Consider the following 21,205-nt stretch of genomic DNA (forward strand, 5'->3'; position numbering starts at 1 on the left):
ATTAGGAGTTGAGTTTCATTCCACAAGAGCTGCACATCTCATGGAGAAACCATTTGAGAGAACAAGTGCACAGGAAAATGGGCCTTTCCTGCCTGCTCAATATCACTGCCTTGAACCCCTGGGGAGCCACCCGTTAAAGATGTGCCTGCAGCTGGCTCGTCCTAGGCGAGTGTTTTTCCACATTTAAAAATTCATGACCCATCAAAACCTATAAAAATCTCATGCCCTTTTGTATTTTGTGATGCAAAAATCATAGGTTCCTTTTCATTTTCCAAATATAAAATTATACTATCAACTACACATTGTCTGGCTACAAAGCCCTCTCTGCCCTAATTGACAGTTGCTGTCCAAGACCCTTCAAAGCTATGATGTTAGATGATGGGACCCGTAGGTCACTCCTTGAGCTTCCAGAGCCTTAGAAGAAGGGACTCTGTCCCTTGCTGTCCTTCAGGCTCCAGTCACCTGGCCACGGAAAAAGGCTGGGCAGCATGCACAAGGCCCGCTACAGGGATCAAGGAAGGACTTATTTGGCACATAATTAGTTTCCAGCCTCCTGGGGTCTTGTATGCCAGAGGTGTGAAGAGAATGAACAATTAATAACACTCTGACTCCAGGGAGCCAGTTCTAGCTGGGGAAATAGGAACAGGCTGTTTAACCAACAACAAGTAGTCCTGTTATACATAGACACACACACACACCCACACACACAATCAAACAGCCTGTCTCACCCTCCCCACCAGACCTGTGCAGAGACACAGACACGCTCCAGCTCGGAGCTCTGCCAGCAGCAGGCGTGAGATAAACATCCCCGAGTGACTGACACACTCCCCCCACCACAGATCCCAGATATCACCTCTCTGCCCACCAGCTCCTCGCCTCCTTCCCCTTCACTGCACTGCCTCTTTCAAACCTGACTCCGAGGGCTGTGCTCAGTGGTCCACAAAGGGTTCTGATTGTGGCTGTTCCATGGCCCTTCCCCAGGGGAGGGAGGGGAGCTGAGACAGATGGGAGGCTTGTCCTGCTGTGGCCACCGAGCAAAGCTCTTGGATGGTTAAGAATGAGCCAGGAACTGTTCCTGCCCAGGCTACCGCTGAATGCCTTAACTTCTTCCTAACTCGGCCCCACAGAGGCTTCGAGGGCTTTGCCCTGCTGGGACAGCTCCCTCAATTCTCTGGCCCCCTTTCATAGTTCCAGGCCAGCGCCCCTGCCCACTCCCCATCAATGGCCCTGCCTTTTCCCAGGCCCTCTGCCTTCCCCTGTCACAGCACTTGTCCTTGTGCCTCTGCTCTCTCCTTGTTTCCCGTGGCATGTTTTGTCCCCCAGCGTGACTGTCAGCTCTTCAAGTGCAAGAGCCTGTCTTTGCCTTCCTTGTGACTGGTGCCCCCACCGAGTTCTGCACACACAGGCTGCTCCCTGGATGCTCATTGAATTGATGAATTCATTTGCTGCCCACTCCCACCCACCCCAGGACACACCCACGAGCCCTGCCTGTGTGTCTCCTCTCTACAATAACCCTGTGTTCTCCACCCAGAGGACTTGCTTGGGCCTCTGGTCTCTCTACCCCCGATCCGTCGCAAGTTTCAGCTGCCCTCTTGAGGCTTCACTGGCTTTTTGTCAACACCTCCCCTGCCCTCTCCCACACCTGCCCCAAGCTCCGCCCACATGCTAAGTCCTCTGCTGGAGGTTGGGGACCAGAGGAAGGAGGCCCACCCTTGCCTCTTGCTGGGTAATTGTTCCTGTCAGAAAGAAATTGAGGGCTGGGACAGGTGGAGGCGAGGTGGGACCAGCTGCAACTGAGGAACCTTTTGAGCATTTAGAGGGTATGGTTTTGACATCACTGCTCAGGGGAGGCCTGAGGCTATCTCGACCCCCAGAGACCCAGGATTTAGGGCTCAAGGGGTCAGAGGCTGGAGTAAGGCTCACATCCGAGACTCTGACTCACTGCTAGATGTCCCCTGTTGAGTGGGCTAAGTCAAGCTACTGAGGATCTCACTGGGAAGTATGCTGAGGTCCCAGAAAGAATTTAGTCCTGTGGCCTCTTTTCCTTGTGGCCTAAGAACTTTGAATTTCACCAGGCAGACCCTTTTCCCATGAAATAGATGCATCAGTGAAGGCCAGAGCAAAACCACAATTTGTCTGCAGTTACAGAGCTGGTCAGGAGCAGAGCCAGGCTTAGCGCTGTGATTCCCTGACTCACTCTCCACCACCAGCCTGAATTTCCCTGGTGCAAGCTCTCCACTCCCAAACCCTTGGTAGGCAGAACTGGGCATTGCTGGGTGCTGCCATTCCCAGGGGAGACACAGAGTGGAAGGGGACAATCTGAATATCCCCCCTTCCCTGTGCTTCTCACCATTTCCTGTCACGTCGTCTTCTGTCTCTCCCTCTGGTGTTTGGTTGACCTGTTCTCTGCTTCTCCTCCTTCTGACCGCGTGAGGACCCCTCCTCTGGACAGGAGCTCTCTTCTGGGTTCCCGCCCGCAGTACCTGCTCACAGCCGCCAACTAGGTAGTGTGCCCCGTCTGTATGCCAGTGTCTGCTTTGCATGCCCACAGAGAGGGGCTTGGCTGTCTCTCCACGTGAAGAGACAGTGCTAGCTTCTCAGCAGTGAAAAGCTGGGGCTAAGATTGGCATGTGCTCAGGGGTCCTCTCCCCAGACACGGGGTCATTGCCTTTGAAATCAAACATGGAATTTGCCGGGGAAGTGGGTGTGATCATTGTCCCTCCTGCTTTAATTACCCCAGGTGGGGCAAGTAGGCTGACCTGGTTATTGGGCTGCCTAATGGTGCCCAGAGAGCCAGCCAAGGTGGATACCTGGGTACCAGCTGGAGCCCTCGGGGTAGCTGCAAGCTGCCCTCCTCACCTTGCTCCCGAGCTCCGCATGGGGAAGAGCCCCAGGTGCAGGGAATGGCCCAACTGACTGCCCATTCTGTGGGTGTTGGTGTCTTCTCCCAACAGGTGACTGTGTGCTGGGTGGATGAGGCCGAGGCCAGCTCCACGCACTGCCTCTCCCCACAGGCCGAGCATGCCGGGGTCCGCACCTACTTCTTCAGTGCCGAGAGCCCTGAGGAGCAAGAGGCCTGGATCCAGGCCATGGGGGAGGCTGCTCGAGTACAGATCCCTCCAGCCCAGAAGTCAGTGCCCCAAGCTGTGCGGCACAGGTGAGTGCCAGGGAATTGAGTGTGGGGATGCAGGAAGAATTAAGAGGGGAATGGAAGACACACCCAACTCTGGGTCATTGCTAATCTCAGGGTGCCTCCTTGAAGCCCTGGAGGATGTGTGAGCCGACTCCTTGCATCCAGGCAGGAGGCCTGGCTGAGTGATTTCAGAGCCTGAAGTCTCTCTTCCCCTAGCCAGCTCCCCCTCTACTCTCTGAGCTGGGGGAGGCCAAGAGAAAAGCCAGGTTCCATTGGGGCCTGGCCAGGAGCCAGAGGTCAGTGTCATTTGCCTGTTTTTCTCAGCTGTGTGTGTTAAGCACACCGCTTTTGGAGGAAAATAAACTCAGGTTTGAATCACACCTTGTCCACTTGGCTGCAGCGTGACCTCAGTGCAAGGGACTCACCCTCTCTGAACCCGAGGTTCCTCTGCTCAAAAACCAGCAAACATAACTCTATCTCAGGGTTGTCGTGAGGCTTACACAGAGTGCATGTAAAACACTCGACATGCAGTAAACTCTTAGCATATGGCCACTCCCATCGCCCGCCGTCACCCACGGTCTCAGCGTCTGTCTCTCCCTTAGCTGTGTGTGGAGTCTTGAGTTAGGTGCTAAGGGGGATCCAGGAGAAGGGGGTTTCACAGTGTAGACTCCAAGTCCATTCACATATCTTAGAAATGTTTACCAAGCAATGTTTCAACAAGGATGCTTGAATGTGTGGAGTTTGGGAAGCTGTAGGGGGAAAATTGTCACAAATTTCCATCTTTGCTTCAACCAAGGGGCTTACTTCCAAGAGTTCATTCATTCATTCATTTCACAAATACTTACTGTAAATATAAATAGTGTAAGGCACTGTAGTGGGTGCTAGGAACACAGGGGAAGAAAGTCTGCCACGTTCCTACCCTTGTGGGGCCTGTATTCTGATGGAAAGTCAGACCTGGAAGAAACGTGTTTTGGAGAAGGGAACTAGCGTGTTTATGTGCTTGTGAGTTTCAAAGCAGAAACTTCTGCTCCTGAGGCCCGCCATGTTTATCTCACAGCAGTCCTAGGAGGGGAGATATTATTATACCCATTCTGCTGATGAGGAGCCCAAGACTCTTGGCAGTTAAGTAACTTTCTATAGGAAAGACAAGTGCCCCATCACAAGCCTTTGTCGCTGGAGTATCAAGGACAGTTACTGATAAGAGTGCAAACCCAGTTTGGGGAGCTGGGTCAGGGACAGATTGCAGAGAGGACCAAGACTAGGTGAGGTGAGTCATGACATAGCTTGAAGACTGAGCTCAAAGCAGACTGGCAGAGGGGAGTGGGGTGGAGAATGACCTGCAGAGAAGATGTTGGGGGCAGAGTTAACACAGCAGATGTGGGTAGGGGCAGATTAGGTTGTATAATAATTTCCCAGGCTGGATTGAGAAGATGAAGCAGTGAGACTTAAGAAGCAGAACAGGAATTCATAGAATCCTGGTTCCATTGCCACCTCCCTGCCCATCCTTCCCCACTCCTCTTCTCCTTCCCAGTCTGGTACCCCCTGCCCCACTCCATGCTGGGCTAAAGTCACTGACAGCATCTCCTTTGGCATCCAGCAGCCATGAGAAGCCAGACTCGGAGAACATCCCACCCAGCAAGCACCACCAGCAGCCGCCCCACAACAGCCTCCCCAAGCCTGAGCCAGAGGCCAAGACTCGAGGGGAGGGTGATGGCCGAGGCTGTGAAAAGGCAGAGAGAAGGCCGGAGAGGCCAGAAGTCAAGAAAGAGCCTCTGGTGAAAGCCAACGGCCTCCCAGCTGGACCGGAGCCAGCCTCAGAGCCGGGCAGCCCTTACCCTGAGGGCCCAAGGGTGCCAGGGGGTGGGGAACAACCTGCCCAGCCCAATGGCTGGCAGTACCACTCCCCAAGCCGGCCAGGGAGCACAGCTTTCCCGCCTCAGGATGGAGAGACTGGGGGACACCGGCGGAGCTTCCCGCCACGCACCAACCCTGACAAAATTGCCCAGCGCAAGAGCTCCATGAACCAGCTTCAGCAGTGGGTGAACCTGCGCCGGGGGGTACCCCCGCCTGAAGACCTTCGGAGGTGAGGCATGCCAGTGGCTGGGGTGGGGCTGATATGGTGTTACAGCTAGAACGTGGGAGTGGGGTCATAGCCCATGAGGCATCCCCTGTTGGAAACCTTCTGGAAGCAGGCTGAATTGGGAAACCAAATCCCATGCTTCTGGCTTGCCCGAATCCTTCCTGCTCCATGGCTCCACCATTAGAGTCAGGCTGCTGTCCCTGATTCTTCGTTTCTCTGTCTGCTTCCTTCAGAAGAAGGGACAGAGTGCCCCAGTGCCTCTCCACGGCATGCTGGGAAGCCCAGAACACAGCAGGCTTTGGGAGGGGGCCTGAAGTTGTTACAGTCAGACATCCATCCAAGCTATGGGCCCTCCTACAACATCCTCTCCTCCAGTGCTCCACCCACTTGAGACTCACTAACTGCCAGACCAACCCACTCCATTTTTGAACAGCTCTAATTGTTTTAAAGCCATGATTTATATGAAGTTAAAAAACAAAACCAAGTAGCTCATTGGTCCCAACACAGCCCTCTATGGCCATTTACTCCTTTATCCAACGACTGGCTTTGAAATATCTGGGGACATTTATTGGGCCCAGTGGTGTCCCTCAGGGCAAATGGGGCTGCAGGCTCCTTCCCTGGGGATTTGGGCAGCTCCAGGGACTGCAGGCCACAGCTTCAGGAAGGCCATGGGGCCCGGGAGGAACCTGCCCTCTAGTGGCCTGAGCAGCTGCGCATTGCTGGTGGTCTTGTGCCTGGGAGTATCAGGCCTGCTCTGGGGAGAATCATTTGGGATGAGTCCCAAGAACCTACTGGTTCAGTCCCTGACAAGATCATACAATCAGAAAGCAGGGCATGGTGGCTCACACCTGTGGTCCCAGCTACTACTCTACAGGTGGACATGGGAGGATTGCTTGAGCCCAGGAGTTCAAGGCTGCAGTGAGCCGTGATGGCCCCACTGCACTCCAGGCTGGTGACAGAATGGACCTCATCTGTAAAATAATATAAAATAGATCAGGACGCTGCCCTTTCATCCCTTCTGTGTTGCCCTCCTTCAGGTGCCTGGTAGACTTTCTTCTATTTGCCTCTCTCAGAAAAGATCTGATAAACTGGTTCATGCTGAGATGGAGACGGCTGATAAGGCTTCACGTTTCTTCCTAGGGATATGTCATTTTAAAGAGACAAAGATTGAAGCTCTGAATGGTGCAGTGTCCAGCCTTGGGGAGCTGGTTGAGGAAGGGGGCTGTGAGGACAGGAGTCTTTCCGTCACCTCTGGAATAAACTTCAGCCCCTGTGTACCTATTCAAGCACCTTGCTCTAGGCTGGGGGACCTGGAGGTGGGGCTGGGGTGGGTGGAGGGGTGCCCGTGTTGTCTGCTTTCCTTACAATATCCCCTCTCTCTCAGTCCCTCTAGATTCTACCCTGTGTCTCGCAGGGTCCCTGAGTACTACAGCCCCTACTCCTCCCAGTACCCTGATGATTACCAGTACTACCCGCCAGGGGTGCGGCCAGAGAGCATCTGCTCCATGCCGGCCTATGATCGGATCAGCCCGCCCTGGGCCCTGGAGGACAAGCACCATGCCTTCCGCAACGGGGGCGGCCCTGCCTACCAGCTGCGAGAGTGGAAGGAGCCCGCCAGCTACGGGCGGCAGGATGGCACCGTCTGGATCCCAAGCCCCTCCCGGCAGCCAGTCTATTATGATGAGCTGGATGCTGCCTCTAGCTCCATGCGCCGCCTGTCCCTGCAGCCCCGCTCCCACTCTGTGCCCCGCTCACCCAGCCAGGGTTCCTACAGCCGTGCCCGCATTTACTCCCCTGTCCGCTCACCCAGTGCCCGTTTTGAGCGACTGCCACCTCGCAGCGAGGACATCTATGCTGACCCTGCTGCCTATGTGATGAGGCGATCCATCAGCTCCCCCAAGGTGAGCCACCAGCCTGCCGTTCCTTCCTCATTCCCTGAGATCCCCAGAAGCCTAAGACAATCTACTGGGAAAAGGCAGAGATGTGGGAGCATCTGGGCCACGGGGCCACTGGGCTGTGTGTCCATAGGACCAGCAGTGTTGCCCAGGGAAGCCCCTGGCCTGTGGTTCTGTCTGTAGTAGAGCTGTCTTGGGGATGGCTTTGCCTCTTGAGTGGGAACATTGCTTTCTGTACATGCCCCCAGGTTGTGCCAGAAACCGTGCCGTCATGTGAGAGGGCAGAGAGGGTTCTGTCTTTTCAAATCTTGAGGACCTAGACAGATCATTGCACGGGGGGCTGCTGTCCATTTCAGTTTGGGATCTGCTCTGGGACTGAACACAAACACCTCTAACCTTGAGCTTCAGCTGGTGGGGAACTCTGTGTCCCAGCCAGACCCCTCACCTCTGTGATCCCTTTCTCTTCCAGTATGATTACCTGGGAGACAGGCGGCCAGTCCCTGCAGGACTGTTCCCCTACAACTACCCACCATCCCCCACGGTCCACGATAAGATGGTACGTCCTTTCTCCCCTCCACCTGCCTCAGGGCCTCCCTGCACCGTGCTCCACCCAGGGTGGAGCTAAACTGGGGCGGACTCCAGGGACGCTCTGTGCCTAGTGCCTGACCTGGCTGGTTTTTAGCAGCCTCTGGATACTTCCTCCCTCCCAGTCAGGACTCTAGCCCCAGTATCAAGTTTGGTGCCAGTAACCCCTTCTCCTCTGTGACACAGGCCGTGGAGGAGGGATGAGATCTGGGAGCATGTAATATCCTGGTCCCTCTCCTCTCCAGCATGCAGGAGAAGAGGCCTAGGCAGGAAAAATCAGGCCAGAGCTCCTAACAAGAAGCAAGGTTTTTTAAACTTTTTTCCCCTGAAGCATAGTTATTTAATGTTTGTCCTTTGTCTGGAATGCCACTTTTGGGGAGAGATACAAGCAATATGATTGAGGAAGAAAAAATTTTCTGAATTGCGTCTCCTCCTTTTTCTCTGCCTCTTTCTACTCGTGTCTCTCCCTGGAATTTGTTCTCCTGAGAACTTCTGCCACCACCTAGAGACCTAGATGAGATGCTCCGCTTGGGAGGGTTGGGGAGGACCACTGGGACCAACAGGCAGAATCCTTGTCCAGAAAGCCTGTTGCTGACTCGTTTCCATAACAGTACCAGGAGGCCAGGGTGGAGGAGGGCTGGGCAGGCTGGAGGCTAGGCGGCGGCTCCTTCCCCTCTCTGTCTGATTCTCACTCTGCCAGTGTCCACAGCGTATAAGCCTTACCCACAGCAAACATACACACCCAGAAACAACCGATTTTTCCAGAAAACTCAGAAACAGCTGCTAACAAGTGCTGCCTAAACTGCTCTGATGACACTCACCTCTCCCAGGGAGGCCTAGGCAGACCTAGGAGAGATGGCAGTGGGGCCTGCATGTGCCCCTCCTCTCCCTGGAGTGTCCAGTAGAGAACTACTTTGCCTGCCCACATCCTCAACCCCTCCCTTCCTGAGAACTCCCCAAGGGCAGAGGGAGAAGCCTCTCCATGTCCTTGTCGCTAACTCTTAACTGCTTTGCTTCTTTTTTTATTGTTTTCTTTTGTGTGTTCCTGTTTGTTTGTGTTGCTGTTTGGCCTCTGGGCCTCGGGCTCCGGGTAGGATGAACTTTTAGATCTTCAGTTGCAAAGAAACCTAGAGTATTTGGATCAGCAGGTAGGCAGAGCTGGTGCCCCCTACCATCCCACTGCCTTCCTGTCGCATCTCTCCACTCCTCCCCACCTCCTCATCTTCCAGCCATTTGACAACCTTTGTTGGTGCAAGCAGGACACAACAAAGTGGCTTATGTTTTGGTTTGCGCCTACACACCCCTTCTCTTCAAAGCCCTTTAGGACAGCTGGGAGTTTCCTGGGGAAAGAAGCATAATAAGTAGGCGCATGAATAATTAATGCCACCTCTTATTTCTCCAGTGCTCTGCTCGGATGGAACGGCCCCCAGGGGGCAGGTGGGAATTTGCATTTTTGCTGGCGAGAGGAGAGAGTCGCAGAGTCCAGGGAGCTCTAGGCTGGGCCTAAAATGCTAGGGATTTAGTTCCGCCTGAATCTGGGAAATCATCGTATCATATTTTACAGGTTGTTGTTAAACTCCATAATTGGTAAACTGAGGCCTACAGACCCTCCCCAGGATGATTTTTAAAGTAATATTCGCTCAGTGTATTCGTTAGTTCCTCCAAAAGTTCTTTTGCATACACAGCTTGTGCATTCCTAAGAATTCAGTGCAAACAGAGGGAGTATTATCAACCCAGTCTTACAGGTGAGCAAGCTGAAGAGGCAGTGAGTGTTCCATGAGCTGCAAGCAGTTGGCTGCCTGGTGTCTACTCCAGGGCTCTAACCCTTTCTTGTGTTTTAAGCTAAGGGAGCTGTGAGGCTGAGTTTAGACAGGCTGGGGGTCGATATGCTGGGTATCTATATAAGCACATACTCTTAAGTTCAGATCTGTGCTACAAACCAAGACCTAGAAGTACACACTGTCCTGTGGAGGCAGCCTGGGGAGTGGAAAGACTACTACTACTACTAACAACAGCTGCAATAATTGGATGCCTGCTTCGTGCCCCATACTATTCTAAGCATTTTTCAGATCTCTAACTCATTGAATCTTCATTACAACCCTGTAAAGTGGATGCTGTTATTACCCCCATTTTACAGGCGAGGAAACTAAAGCACAGAGAGGTTGAATAACGTGCCAAGAACACACAGCCAGTGAACAGCTGAGCTTGGAATGTGACTCCAAGCTTTTGACCCAGTTTACAGCTGAGGAAACGTCTAATGTGTGACAAAGCTGCCGTCAAACCTCATTAGGATGAGTTCATGCTCTTAAAGTTACAGAAAAAAACCCATAAATTTGAAATCAGATGCTATAGCTGCAACTGTTGGTTCTTCTAGTCACAAGCCGTGTGACCCATCTCACTGGGGCTTCATGCCGATGTCGCAATTCGATTTTGTAATAGGCCTCAGGCACTAGGAAGCAGCAATGTCCACAGTTCAATAAGCAGGGATGGCTCCTGGCCCTGGAGGCCATTGCATTCCAGCTCCGAAAGCAGCTTATTGTGTCACACCATGAGCATTCTGGGCCATGTGGGAACAGATCCCAGGATTCCAACTCGGAGCAGGGACGGGAGGCCCAGGATCCTGCTGATGGGAAGCAAGATCCAAAGTGCCTTGCAGGAGTGAGGAGTGGGGCTCAGGGCCCATCCGCCTCCAGGTTCCCGAGCAAGCTGCCCTCCCTGTCGCCCATGTGATTGGCTTTCTACTCCATCCACAATGCCCTGTTGTCATAGCATTCAGTGCAGACAGCAGGGTCCCTTCTTGGGGGCTTTTGCTTTCACAGAGGGGCTGGCCCATTAGGCTGGGGGCTTCAGAAATAGCCTTCCAGAGGACTCCCTCATGGATGAATGGTATTATTCTCTCTTTTTTTTTTTTTTTGAGATAGGATCTCACTCTGTTGCCTAGGCTAGAGTATAGTGGCATAATCATAGCTCACTGCAACCTCCACCTCCCAGGCTCAAGCAATCCTCCCACCTCAGCCTCGTGAGCAGCTAGGACTACAGACAGGTGTGCAGCCACCACACCTGGCTAATTGAAAAAAATTTTTTTTGTAGAGATGGGTGCCCCACTGTGTTGGTCAGGCTGGTCTCAAACTCCCGGCCTCAAGCAGTCCTCTCACCTCTGCCTCTCAAAGTGCTAGGATTATAGGCGTGAGCCTCTGTACCTGGCCAAGGGGTAATACTCTCAAAAGGCAGTCTTGTAGATGAGAAGAGTCCAGGACATAGTCAGACACTGCTGCTCTAGTTCTAGCTCTGCCATTTACAAGGAATTTTTTTTTTTTAATCTTGGAAATGTCACTTAGTCTCTCTGGGTCTTTGTTTTCTCAATCATAAAATGGGCATTGTAGAACCTGCCCTTTCCTTTCAACCTCACAGATGTATTGGGAGAATCAAGCGGGGGTGCATATGGGAGCTCTTTGTCAGGCATCGGCAAGGAGTGACAATCACCACTTGCTGCTATGATTATTTTGTTTTTCCCAAACACAAAAATATCAACGAGCACTCCTTACCATGTGTGAGGCACTGGGTTAGGTGGTTTCTTACAAAATCTAACATTTTGGAGAGACAGAAGGTAGCACACAAGAATCCTCCTAGAGGTAAGACCCACCTGGGCTGAAAGATCCCCGAAGTCGCAGCACAGGCGGGAGCAGGCCAGGATGAAAACACTCCTGCTCACTTCCTCTACTGCTCTAGATCCGCTTGTTGGGGAAGGAATGAGATACACACAGTTTACTGTGCAGGGATGGCTCCCAGCCCTCAAGGCCCTTGCATTCCAGGGCTAAACAGGAAAAATCCATTCCTAGGAAAGCCTTTTGAAATGCCGCAGACCCTGCAAATGGGGTGGTCGGTGCCCTTGCCTTGCCTACAACATGTAGAAGCAAGGCTGTATTTGGGCAGCTGCCTAAAAGGGGTAAGAGGAAGAAAGGACAGTGTGGGTGCAACTGAGATTGGAGAGATGATGGAAAAATCACAGGGGACCCTCTGAACAGGAACCCCAGATAATCTTCCCTAATGTGTGTCTTTCCTCCTTTCCTCATTCACTTTCCCTTCCAGAAAGCTTTCCCTGCACACTCCCTTCTGTCTTCTGCTGCCTTCCCCTGTAGAACCATGGAGTTAAAGGGACACAGCCAAGGACATTCCCTGATATCTTCACTTTTTGGTCCTTTCCCATTGGAACCAGTGGGGGAAATGATGGCATTTCTGGTTGATGTGTTGGCCCGCCCTTTCTCCCACCCCTCCTTTCCCTTCCTCTTCCTCCTCATCCCCTCCCTTCTTCCATTTCTCTCTTTTTAAATTGGCAAATAGTCTTTCCACCCCCATGTTCCTAAGGATTTTTGAAATAGAAAGAATGTGTTGGAGAGCCTGGTGTCCCTTTAACGTGGCTTGCTTGTTTTGGCCTCCTTGTTTGCTCCCTAGCATCATCTGAGATCCTCAAGGATGCTGCCAGCCCAGCTCTGGAAACCATGTTTAGCACTTTCTGTACTAGAGCCGAGGGTGGGCAGGGGCAGGGGCAGGGGCAGGGAGAGGAGCCAGGCCTCGGTATCCGTGGCGGCCCATCCAAAAACCAGGTCCTAGATTTTCTTTTTTGGTTGTTTCACTTAGTTCAACTTTGGGGAGATCCGTCTTCCAATTGCCTCTGTGGTCTTTGTCCAAAGTTGTGTGAGAAATGAGATCAGGGCAGGGAGATGACAACCGTGGCCAATGCGGATGGGACCCATAACAACCAGGCACCTTGGGGAAGAATCACCAGGCCGGGGCCTCTGCAGTGCCTCCAGCAAGGTCCCAGTGGCCTCTCGGACCCTTCCGTGGCCTTTCTGCAAGGACAGCTTCAGTGCTGGTCCTGAAACAGAGGTCATAAGGGGTGAGCAAGCTCAGGATGCTGGGGGAGCTGCCCTCCCCTGTTTCCTGGGAAACAAGCACAGGTGGGTGAGGGGGAGATACCTACATGTGGGTCGGAGTGTGAATAGTCCGTTCCTTCCTCCGCTGCAGATGAGTGAGAGTGAGACTCTCATCAGTATGGTGAACCGCATGGTGGAAAACTCCTCCCCCAGGTCCCAACTCTTCATGCAAGTAAGACCTCTGCCTGGCAGCATGGTCCCTGCCAATGCCATTTCAGCTGCTTGTGCATGGTCGAGTTGCCCATCTAGGATGAGGCTCACGCCACCCAACCCGCTCATCTGCCTGGAGACAAGCTTGGCCTGGTCTTCTTTCCTTAATTCCACTATGTCACCTCCATTCTTCACTTTCATGGGTAAACCCAAGGCCCATTTCCCAAACCATCAAAAGAGCCAGCACCAACATCTCATGCCATGCTGGGGATCGCAACTCTGCTCTTCAATGTTCTGATTTCGATTTCGTATTTGTAATATATTGACAGACGTCACTGGGGTTAAAGGCATGAAGGGTGTAATGGAACCATCTAATGTCAAAAGTGTATAGAATGTGCTGTGGTCACCAGATGTGGTGTCCAGGCCAGGCAGCATTTGCTGGACCCAGAGACACTTCTGAATTCTTGACAATTTTGGTTTAGACACAAGCCCTGTGACTGGTGTTCAGTCTACTAGGGCAATAGTTTTCAACTGTTCCCAATGCTCATTCTGACAATTCTCCCATGTCTTATCCCCACAGACAGCCACGGAGTTCACTGATGTTCTCATGGTGGTTACCAACAAGCCATTGGGAACTGCACACCCTGCAGTCCCTCTTAGCAGCAGACCCTAGTGCTTGGGGGAGAGGAAATACAGAGCATGACTCAAGCAGAGTTCTGATCTCTCCGGAGTCAGCCTAAGACAACTGGGATGGGGTTAGGCTGGGCCATCCCAGGCTTCCAGCCAGGGGATGAAGAATGAACTCAGGTCCCTGAAACAGAAACCATCAGAGGTGATGGACCACGGTCTCTGGCAGGAGCAGAGCGGGATTGTGATGTCAGCTTCCTATCCCTGCATACCCTCATCCTGCCCCTGCTGCAGTAACTGGCCTCATGTTCCTGCAGGTCCCTCCGTACCCAGAAGTGTTCCGGGACCGCCTCCATACCTACAAGTTAAACGAGCAAGACACAGATGTAAGATCAGCGCCCCCTGCTCCCTTCCTCCATTCCAGCCTCCCACTGCTGTCCTCTGCGGGGGCTGTCGCTCCATCCATCTCTCTCCTTCTGGTGGCTCTTCGTACCTTTGATTCATGTCTTCTCTCACCACAACAAGATTCTGCCTACCTCCTCCTCATCCCCCTTCTTTTCTGATCTACCACCTACTCACCCTTCCCTCCCATGCTGGCTGTATCCGTTTCTCCACTGAGCGCTCGGCCCTTTTGCCTACAGCAGGGAGATCTGCTTGTAACACGAATGCAGACTTTGTTGGGAGATAGATCAGTCTATTCTGTGCCCAGCATTACATTAGTCCCTACAGGTAACTAGAAAGGAGAATGCAGCTGTGCCCCTGCCCTCAGGGAGCTTCAGGGTAGTGGGAGATGCCAGGTAGCAGCAGGAGGTGGCAACACAGTATTCATGTCGTGAAGGGGAGCCGTAATAGGTTCTGCCAGGTGCAGGGAAGTGAGGCTGTGTGGGCTGAAGGTCAGGGACAAAACAAGTAGCACGTGAGTTAGACCTTGAAGTTAAAAGGCCCAGAGGGTAAAATCTGGCTCAGTAGAAAGGAGCAAAGCAGGTATTTGAGGAATAGCATGAATAAAGGTGTGGACTAGGAAAGCACAAGCCCTCTTTCTGGCCCCATCTGTCTGCTCTGCATCACCACTGGCCCTGCTTGGGTAGTGGATCTGCCCAGTGAGACTGGGAGAGGTTCCTTTCTGAAAGGACTAAACCTCAGAGGGAGGGTCAGCCATCCTGAGACTTTGGAGGCAAGAGGGAAGAACAGGATCTTGAGAGAGAAGGGAGAAGGTTCTGTGGGATTGAGGGACAGTTTCTACTGCTCACTGCTTTTCTAAGACTGCTTGTTCTGACACCCGGCCCGCCTCTTCAGTCCAGCCTAGGAGTTGAGGTCACATCATCTCCTCCGTCCTTTGTGAACGGCAACCCTTGGACGGATGGGGGTGCCAGAGCTTAACACTTGGCTCTCAGCCCTCTTAACCTAACTGACTTCCCCAGAGAGTAAGCATACCTCCCCTCCCAAGAGGAAGACCCATCTTCTTGTTCTCAGGAGCCACCAAGGGCAAGGTGAAGGCCCAGGGTTCCTCAGCAGGAGAAAGGAGAGGGTATCCAGAGGCCAGGCCCTGTAACTCCCAGGTCCCCACCAAACTGTGTCCTTCATCACCTTCTTTCTCCCTCTCCTTCCTCACTCTCTGGGACCCTAGAAGCTGCTGGGAAAATTGTGTGAGCAGAACAAGGTGGTGAGGGAGCAGGACCGGCTGGTGCAGCAGCTCCGAGCTGAGAAGGTGAGAAGCTGGGGGTGGCTTTAAGCTGGGGCAGATGGGTGAGGCTGGCTTGGAGAAGGTTGTGGGCTGCTGTCTCCATCCTGACTAAGATGACAAAGCAAGGACAGCCTCCACTCAACTCCCTGTTGAACCTCTAAGGTCTCAGGCTTCTGCTGTTCAATCCCAGAGAGGAGCTGTCAGGGCTGCTCACGTCATTCCCCTGCCTTTCTTCAGGAGAGCCTGGAAAGTGCCCTGATGGGGACCCACCAGGAGCTGGAGATGTTTGGAAGCCAGCCTGCCTACCCAGAAAAGCTGCGGCACAAAAAGGATTCTCTGCAGAACCAGCTCATCAACATCCGCGTGGAGCTGTCTCAGGCGACCACGGTAACCCAGGGAGCAGGGTTTATGCACCCCACCTGATCAGCACTAGGCAGGAGGGCAGCCACCTCCCAGCTTGTGCTGTCCTAGTCCAGTTTTCCTCAGAGGACAAAAGCTGAGTCCTCCCGTGCAGAGGGACATAAACAAAGACCTCAACATTGCCCTGCAAATAAATAGCAAGTCAGCCAGACTGCTCATTCCAGTCTCCACCGAGGAGATGAGCTTATTTCCCACAAGCTGTACCTGTACCTGGATTTCTTTGGGACAGCATGAAGTTGTGAGTTACTTATTTCCTTGGCTGTGCTAACACCTCTGCTGCCCACTTCTGTCTTCTCCCTCGGAGAAGCAAAGCACTGGCAAAAAAGCTGCTGCCAGCTGGCCGTGGTGGCTCACGCCTGTAATCCCAGCACTTTGGGAGGCTGAGGCGGGCGGATCACCTGAGGTTGGGAGTTTGAGACCAGCCTGACTAACATGGAGAAACCCCATCTCTCCTGAAAATACAAAATTAGCTGGCCATGGTGGCACATGCCTGTAGTCCCAGATACTCAGGAGGCTGAGGCAGGAGAATCGCTTGAGCCCACAAGGCGGAGGTTGCTGTGAGCCAAGATGGTACCATTGCACTCCAGCCTGGGCAACAAGAGTGAAACTCCAGCTAAAGAAAAAAAAAAAAAGGCTGCTGCCTTGGTCACTACTTCCCAGCAGGTACAGGCAGACCTTCCGGCACGGACTGCTTGGAGAATGGCTCCAAGAAGCAGCAGCTAAAGCCCCGTGAAAGTGTGGCTCAGAAAGGAGGGAGCTCGCTAACCTCTGGATAACAAATATCCTCCTTCAGACTCTTTTCTCTTTGCCCGCCACTTAAAAAAATTTTTTTTTTAAAGGACAGGGTTTCGCTCTGTCACCCAGGCTGGAGTGCAGTGGTGCAAACACAGCTCACTGCAGTCTCCATCTCCAGGGCTCAAGTGATCCTCCTGCCTCAGCCCCCAAATCTCCAGGACTACAGGGGCACACCACCATGCCCAGCTACCTTTTGTAATTTGTAGAGATGGGGTCTTGTCATTTTCCCCAGGCTATGCCCTCTAGTTTTTATCCCCTAATCTGGGGAGAATAGGAGGGTATGGAAGTGATATCATCCCTCTCTATTTTCTCTTTATTTCAGTTGGTGGTGGGATGGGCTGTTACATCTCTTGTAAGGCTAGTGTTTGGCTGTCACCAGAATGTCTCAGCCTGGTGCCCCTCTCCTTTGGTCCCTCCATGCCCTCTTCCCCAGATCTTCGGGCCTCTAGTACCCTGGCCCCAGGGCCCGTTTCAGGATAAGGAGGAATGCCTTGGTGATGGTGGCTTTCTCAGTGAACACCTCTTCCCCCCACAGGCCCTGACGAACAGCACCATAGAGTATGAGCACCTTGAGTCTGAGGTCTCTGCCCTGCACGATGACCTCTGGGAGCAGCTCAATTTGGACACCCAGGTGAAGAAGGGCCCCTGAGCTGGCAGGGATTGGGATGTGACTAAAGATGAGGAGTTGGCCTTGAGACAAAAGCAAAGGTTCAGGTCATTGATAACAGACTCTAAGTTTCAGGATGAAGATAATGGGACACTTTAGGTTCAGCTCACAGGGCAAGGAGCTAAAGCTGAAGCTTGGGAGACTTCAGTTAGACACAAGGTGTTTTATGATTGAAAGGATTTCTTTTTCTCTTGGGATAGGGTCTTGCTCTGTTGCCCAGGTTGGAGTGCAGTGGCGCAATCACAGCTCACTGCAGCCTTGACTGCCCCGGGCTCAAGCAATCCTCCCACCTCAGCCTCCTGAGTAGCTAGGACTACAGTCATGAACCACCATGCCCGGCTAGTTTTTTTTATTTTTTATAGAGACAGGGTCTCCCTATGTTGACCAGGCTGGTCTCTAACTCCTGAGCTCAAGTGGTCCTCCCGCCTCAGCCTCCCAAAGTGCTGGGGATTACAGGCATGAGCCACTGTGCCCAGCAGGATTTAAAAACAGACATGTAAATATAAATAACTCAGGCATTAGAAGAGTGGGCGGTAGGAATTTTTAGATAGGAAAGAGGCTTTTCTTCCTGGGATGGGTTAGAAACAGTCTGCCTGGAGGCAGGAGGATTGACCTGATGATCTTGAGGAGTTCTTGTTCTTTCCTTCCCTCTACCTTTTCTTCACCCAGGCCCTGCCTCTTCTCTAGCTAGTTTGCAAGCCCTGTCTCTCTGATGCAGTTAACAACTGGTTTCCCCCATTTTCTTCTGTTTCCCTCCTGGTAATGCCACTCACCACCCTTACCTTGCAGCTGGTTAGGTAGGACGAAGACCTGCCTGGTCCAGAGGACCCAAATACCACGATGTCCCATGGCCAAGCCTCACTTGAAGCACAGACATTTTAGGAGGCGGATAGTGTTGTGGTCAAGGGCACTAACCTTGGAGTCCAAATAGACCCATATTTAGATGATGGTCATGCTGCTTACTAAATAGACGGCCTTGGGTGTGAGTCTCTTCATCTCTGAAGAGGGGACAGCTGCTGCCCTTATCTCCTAGAGTCGTGCAGCCGAAATGAGTTAGCACTGTATAAGCAAAGTGCTTGGCATAGTGCCTGGTGCTGAGGGATGCTAAATAAATGGGAGGTCTTACCTTTTAGAGTGTCAACTGTAATTGAATTCATGACTCCTCAGGCGTACGCTGGGAGTGGGTGTTAGAAAAGGGCTGTTTGGATGTGAAGAAAAGCAGTAAAATGGAAGCTCTTGCCCCACGAAAACCAGGATACCATAAAGTGTTCACTTAGATGGGCATTCACTCACAAACCAGCCACGCTTCCCCTGGGGGAACTCAGAAGGGTGCGTCCTCAGTCTTGGTTCAGAGACTCAGGCAATTCTGGGGTGCCATCTCCCAGAGGCTGAAGACAGAGGCAGCCCATGGGAAAGATGACTGCTGGAGGGGCGTGTGTGTGTGTGTGTGTGTGTGTGTGTGTGTGTGTGTGTGTGTGTACAGGGTGCCTGCCTCCTGCTGACCCAAAGGGATGTGGGTTCCGAGGGGTCTGGGCTGAGGGAAACTCCTCGTGGCCATTTCCTTTGATTCACTGTGTGGCTGCTTCAGAATGAGGTGCTGAACCGGCAAATCCAAAAGGAGATCTGGAGGATCCAGGACGTGATGGAGGGGCTGAGGAAGAACAACCCCTCCCGGGGCACAGACACTGCCAAGCACAGAGGTGGGTGCCTCCTGTGCCAGCCTCCTAGGCTGCCTGCCTCACCAGGAGTGCTCCAGTATTTCTGGCCTCCATCCCACTCCTGCCAGCTCACACTGTGTTCAGGGCCAGGCAGGGCCTTCTTGGGACGTCAGAATCTTCCCCTGGGTTCTAGGGTGGTAGGTAGGGCTCCCTTACCCCTGACAGAATAGACTAAGTAGACAACTCAGAGACACTGTTGACCCTGACACTCTAAAGTCCTCCCCAAAAAAGGTCAAAAGCACCTAAGCCTCCTTAACCCCCAAGCACATGGGCCCACTCGTGACCTGTGACCCCTACCTTAGAGTTTTCCTTGAGCCCTGGGACCTCAGACTGGCTTTCCTTGACACCTCAGGGACAACAGTATCATTTCCATCTACCATCTTCCCCACCCAGCACACCTCTCAACAGTCAGCCTGTGGCCCCAGAACCTGTAATGAGTCCCTTTGGCAGGCCCAGGTGGCCCTGAGACACTAAGTCTGCCCTCCCACATCCCTGGATCTGGCTTCTCCCTGCCACCTCCACTCACAGTGCCCATCTATGTACCCACCAGGCAGCACCCCTCCTCCATGGCTCACCCGTCCCCTTCTGTTTCTCCCAAGGAGGACTTGGCCCCTCAGCCACCTACAGCTCCAACAGCCCGGCCAGCCCCCTCAGCTCCGCCAGCCTCACCAGCCCCCTGAGCCCCTTTTCACTGGTATCGGGCTCTCAGGGGTCCCCCACCAAGCCTGGCTCCAACGAGGTAAGTTGAGAAATGCAGTAGAAGGTAGGTGGGGGAGGGAGGACCAGATCCTCATTTGTCTGAAATTATACAACTTCTGTGCCCATCTCTTCCCCACAGGCCTCCAGCCCTAGTGCTGGAGCTCTTTGTTTAAGGAGGTCATTCTCACACCCCATTTTGTGAACTTCTCTCCAGGTTTCCCCTTTACCTGTTCTCATCTCCATCTGTCATCTTTAGCTCCCTTTCAGTGAAGCCTGTTCCTGGGCACCAGGATGGATAGGAGACAGCACAAGGTTGGATAGGAGACCGCACACATTTCATAAGAATTTAAATCCAGAATGATGCCAGGATAGCAACAGGGTGAAGGGTCAGTGTGGGGAGCAGTTTCCTAGTCAGTCAATCAGCAAGTGTTTTCTGGGGCTCAACCGTGGGCATGGGGTGCCATGAGGCCCTTTTAGAAAGATACACACATGGCCGGGCGTGGTGGCTCATGCCTGTAATCCCAGCATTTTGGGAGGCCAAGGCGGTGGATCACAAGGTCAGCAGATAGAGACCATCCTGGCCAACATGGTGAAACCCTATCTCTACTGGAAAAAAACAAAAAAACAAAAAAACAAAAAATATAAAAATTAGCTGAGCGTGGTGGTGCACGCCTGTAGTCCCAGCTACTCAGGAGGCTGAGGCAGCAGAATTGCTTGAACCCAGGAGGCGGAGGTTTCAGTGAGCCAAGATTGCACCACTGCACTTTAGCCTGGTGACAGAGTGAGACTCTGTCTCAAAAAATAATAATAAAAAATAAAAGAAAGAGGCTGGGTATGGTGGCTCATGCCTGTAATCCCAGCACTTTGGGAGGCCAAGGCAGGCAGATCACGAGATCAGGAAATCAAGACCATCCTGGCTAACACGGTGAAACCCCATCTCTGCTAAAAAATACAAAAATTAGCCGGGCATGGTGGTGGGCACCTGTAGTCCCAGCTACTTGGGAGGCTGAGGCAGGAGAATGGCATGAACCTGGGAGGCAGAGCTTGCAGTGAGCCGAGATCGCACCACTGCACTTCAGCCTGGGTGACAGAGCCAGACTCCATCTCAAAATAATAATAATAATAATAATAGTAATAAATAAAAAGAAAAGAAAAATAAAAGAAAGATGCGCACATGTGCTCAAAGGCTTCACTCAGGGAGCCCAGCATCCTATGAACCAAGACAAATTCATAGGAATGTGACGGCGTATGTCTCAACATTAAGCCACATGGTTCAGACTATAAACGCCCTGATGTTCCAACAGATAATTGGACCTAAACCAGGCCACAGAGCAGCAAGACAGGGAGAGGAACAAGGGAAAGGCATTCTAGGCAGGAGAGTGGGTGGAAGCAAAGGGGTGGGAGAGGAGCTGCCTGGCATGGGGGCGAGGCAATGAGAGAGCTTTGGGGAAAACTTGGGGAGTAGTGGGGAGTGGTGGACAGGTAGAGGCTGGGTCGAGGAAGGCGTTGAAGGTCAGGCAGAGAGTTAGCTCCGGAGCTGGCACTCTCTTCAGGCCACGGGTGGGAGTGCAGTGGTCCCAGGGGCCCGCCCAGGTCTCCAGCAATGTTGTTGTCTGCCTCCTGCTAATGCTCTTTTCTCCTGCTCTCACAGTGGCTGCTCTTGTTCCTCCTAATGCTCTGGCTTCTCTCTGCCTCAGGAACCTGGCCCGCCTCGGCCTCCCCTCCCCAAAGCCTACGTCCCCCTGGAGTCTCCTCCAGCCGTCCCTCCACTCCCTAACGAGAGCCGCTTCTGGCCCTACCCCAGCTCCCCTTCCTGGC

At 52.8% G+C, this 21,205-nt stretch overlaps 1 protein-coding gene across 2 annotated transcripts in view; it reads left to right on the forward strand.

Moving 5' to 3' along the window:
• The window catches only part of PLEKHA6 (pleckstrin homology domain containing A6), a 139,062-nt gene that overhangs the window by 94,200 nt on the left and 23,657 nt on the right, over window positions 1-21,205 (forward strand). Inside the window, exons 7-15 of one of the 2 annotated variants that reach the window (XM_025376730.1) lie at window positions 2,955-3,157; window positions 4,734-5,216; window positions 6,598-7,114; window positions 13,722-13,790; window positions 15,032-15,112; window positions 15,326-15,475; window positions 16,839-16,934; window positions 18,559-18,670; window positions 19,288-19,427. In XM_025376730.1, the coding sequence (XP_025232515.1) occupies window positions 2,955-3,157; window positions 4,734-5,216; window positions 6,598-7,114; window positions 13,722-13,790; window positions 15,032-15,112; window positions 15,326-15,475; window positions 16,839-16,934; window positions 18,559-18,670; window positions 19,288-19,427 (1,851 nt within the window). The remainder of the gene's footprint in view (window positions 1-2,954; window positions 3,158-4,733; window positions 5,217-6,597; window positions 7,115-13,721; window positions 13,791-15,031; window positions 15,113-15,325; window positions 15,476-16,838; window positions 16,935-18,558; window positions 18,671-19,287; window positions 19,428-21,205) is intronic. The other variant, XM_025376739.1, reaches the window with a different exon arrangement.

The sequence above is a fragment of the Theropithecus gelada genome, chromosome 1, assembly GCF_003255815.1.
Source record: "Theropithecus gelada isolate Dixy chromosome 1, Tgel_1.0, whole genome shotgun sequence".
NCBI classification, from domain to species: domain Eukaryota; kingdom Metazoa; phylum Chordata; class Mammalia; order Primates; family Cercopithecidae; genus Theropithecus; species Theropithecus gelada.